The 3,098-nt window shown below is 54.6% G+C and overlaps 1 protein-coding gene across 4 annotated transcripts in view; it reads left to right on the top strand.

The window, feature by feature from the left end:
* Positions 1 to 23: 23 nt before the first annotated feature.
* xrcc5 (X-ray repair complementing defective repair in Chinese hamster cells 5) overlaps positions 24 to 3,098 on the top strand; it is a 144,719-nt gene continuing 141,644 nt past the window's right edge. For 3 of the 4 annotated variants that reach the window (XR_011356885.1, XM_069936097.1, XM_069936095.1), the window contains exon 1: positions 24 to 97. Coding sequence is in view for 3 of the 4 variants with exons in the window: in XM_069936097.1 (XP_069792198.1) it covers positions 80 to 97 (18 nt within the window). In the remaining variant the exon portion in view is untranslated. Of the gene's footprint in view, positions 98 to 1,242; positions 1,276 to 3,098 lie in introns of those variants that run through there. The other variant, XM_069936096.1, reaches the window with a different exon arrangement.

Below are 3,098 nucleotides of genomic sequence, written 5' to 3'. Positions count from 1 at the left end.
GCGCACGTAATTACGTCACTTCCGGGCGGGAGGCGAGCGCGCGCTGATCCCTTGGGCACCGGGTTCAGAAAGTGGAGCTATGGCCCGGTCACCGAAGGTCAGTGTGGGATTGGGGCGGGGACAGGGGGCGGGGGTCGGGGGACGGGGGTCGGGGAGTCGGGGGTCGGAGAGTCGGGGGACGGGGGCGGGGGACGGGGGACGGGGGGCGGGGGACAGGGGGCGGGGGTCGGGGGACGGGGGTCGGGGAGTCGGGGGACGGGGTCGGGGAGTCGGGGGACAGGGGGCGGGAGTCGGGGGACGGGGGTCGGGGAGTCGGGGGACGGGGGTCGGGGAGTCGGGGGACGGGGGACGGGGGGCGGGGGACAGGGGGCGGGGGTCGGGGGACGGGGGTCGGGGAGTCGGGGGACGGGGGTCGGGGAGTCGGGGGACGGGGGGCGGGGGACAGGGGGCGGGGGTCGGGGGACGGGGGTCGGGGAGTCGGGGGACGGGGGTCGGGGAGTCGGGGGACGGGGGTCGGGGGGACGGGGGGCGGGGGACGGGGGGCGGGGGACGGGGACGGGGGGCGGGGGACGGGGTCGGGGAGTCGGGGGACGGGGGTCGGGGAGTCGGGGGACGGGGGTCGGGGGGACGGGGGGCGGGGGACGGGGGGCGGGGGACGGGGGGCGGGGGGCGGGGACGGGGGGCGGGGTCGGGGGGACGGGGGACGGGGTCGGGGGACGGGGGTCGGGGGACGGGGTCGGGGGACAGGGGGGCGGGGGACGGGGGGCGGGGGGCGGGGTCGGGGGGACGGGGGACGGGGGTCGGGGGTCGGGAGGCGGGGGACGGGGTCGGGGGACGGGGGACGGGGACGGGGGTCGGGGGACGGGGACGGGGGTCGGGGGACGGGGTCGGGGGACGGGGGACGGGGTCGGGGGGCGGGGACGGGGGACGGGGTCGGGGGGCGGGGACGGGGGACGGGGTCGGGGGGCGGGGACGGGGGTCGGGGGACGGGGTCGGGGGACGGGGGACGGGGGTCGGGGGACGGGGGACGGGGGCGGGGGACGGGGGACGGGGGTCGGGGGACGGGGTCGGGGGGCGGGGACGGGGGACGGGGGACGGGGACGGGGTCGGGGGACGGGGGACGGGGTCGGGGGACGGGGGACGGGGGACGGGGTCGGGGGGCGGGGACGGGGGTCGAGATGTGAGGGTGAAGTTGTTCAAGACATTGGGGAGGTCAAATTTGGAAAGACATCAATAAGATAGAAAGAGGCAGAGAAGATGTTGCCCGGACTTCAGGTACTGAAGGGAAAGGTTAAAGAGGTTAGGACTTTATTCCCTGGAGCGTAGAAGAATGAGGGGAGATTTGATCAAAGTATTTAAAATTATGAGGGGGACAGACATGGTAAATGTTGACAGACTTTTTCCACTGAGGGGAAATGTTTAGGGGGATCTCTTCACACAGAGTGGTGGAGGTGGAATGAGCTGCCAGCTGAAGTGATGGATATGGGCTCAATTTTAACATTTAAGAAGAATTTGGACAGGTCCATGGATGGGAGAGGGATGAAGGGTTTATTAAAGTTTGCCCTCATTGCAAACTTATTTATGAAATAAAGAACATAGCAGAGAACCATAGAACCAGTTTTAAAATGGAAACCATTTTAATACTTCAATATGTTACACCAGTGGGAGAGAGGGGGGGGGGGGGGACACTATGAAATATCAGTGATATTCCTATTGTTCAGATTCTCTTTCTCAAAGTTCGTACAGAAACGGATCATTTATATAGTAAATTAGATTAATGTCTATATTCACATGTTCTAACTAATTGGAAACAGTTTTCACATTTGTTCATGGACTGTATGACGTTTGTTATGAATTAAGAAACCCTATTATAACTAACGAAGGAACAGGAATGGAAATTTCACCAGACACTGGTAAATTCAAAATAATAGTTTTTATTAAACTATTAATAAATAACATTTCTTACTTATCACTAAATTTAACTCATGCACAAATGTAAATGTGTATATTAAAGCCCAAAACCATCACAGTTTAAACTTGATTCTGAAAAGGTCACTTTTAAAAGTCTAGTTTCCAACATCTTGTTGACTTCAAGATCCTTTTAAAACACAGTTCAGAAGTAATTATGAAACTTTTAAACATCATATTTTCAGATCTCTTTCAACTCATGATTCTTTTTTAAATTTTTTTATTTTTCACACTATGAACTATACTGACCAAAATACACACAAACCTTTCCCTCTTGAATATACAGTGTCATTTTCTCCCTTTTTCCCCCCTCCCTCCTTCACCTCCCTCTCCCCACCCACTCAACGTTCAACATATATGATACATTAAACCCAGTAAACAAGGTCATCACACAATGAAAATAAACAAGAAATATGTGTCATCTACTTTTACATACTGGGTCCGTTCATTTCGTCTTCTCCTTCTGTCATTTTAGGTGGTGGTATTAAATATCAGGTATTAAATAAAATCACAAAAAGCAACATACCAAAAAATCCAGAGATCTTTCTTCTAAGTAATATAAGAAGTAAAGAACTTGGACTCGATTTGGATGGAGCACAAAAAAGATTTGTTATGATAGCCTTAGCTGTAGCAAAAAAATTTATTATGTCAACCTGGAAATTAGAAGATAGCCTGAGAATACAGCAGTGGTACATGGAAATGAATAAATGTATTCCATTGGAAAAAATAACATATAATTTAAGAAATAACATCACAGTATTCGAACATTGTATACGCCAGGTAATATTTGTGTGCAGTTTTGGTCACCTTATCTAAGGAAGGATGTTCTTGCAATGGAGGGAGTGCAGAGGCAATTCACCAGGCTGATACCTGGAATGGCAGGAATGACTTAGGAGGAAAGATTGCGCAAATTGGGATTGTACTCGCTGGAGTTTAGAAGATTGAGAGGGGATCTTATAGAGACATATAAAATTCTGGCAGGACTGGACAGAATGGATGCAGATGGGATGTTTCCAATGGTGGGGGAGTCCAGAACCCGGGGCCATGGTTCGAGGATAATAGGCAAACCATTTAGGACTGAGATGAAGAGAAATTTCTTTACCCAGAGGGTGGTGAATCTGTGGAATTCA

This window comes from Narcine bancroftii, chromosome 4, assembly GCF_036971445.1.
Source record: "Narcine bancroftii isolate sNarBan1 chromosome 4, sNarBan1.hap1, whole genome shotgun sequence".
In the NCBI taxonomy this organism is placed as follows: domain Eukaryota; kingdom Metazoa; phylum Chordata; class Chondrichthyes; order Torpediniformes; family Narcinidae; genus Narcine; species Narcine bancroftii.
The sequence above is the reverse complement of the archived record's forward strand: the minus strand, read 5'-3'. Positions and strand labels throughout refer to the sequence as shown.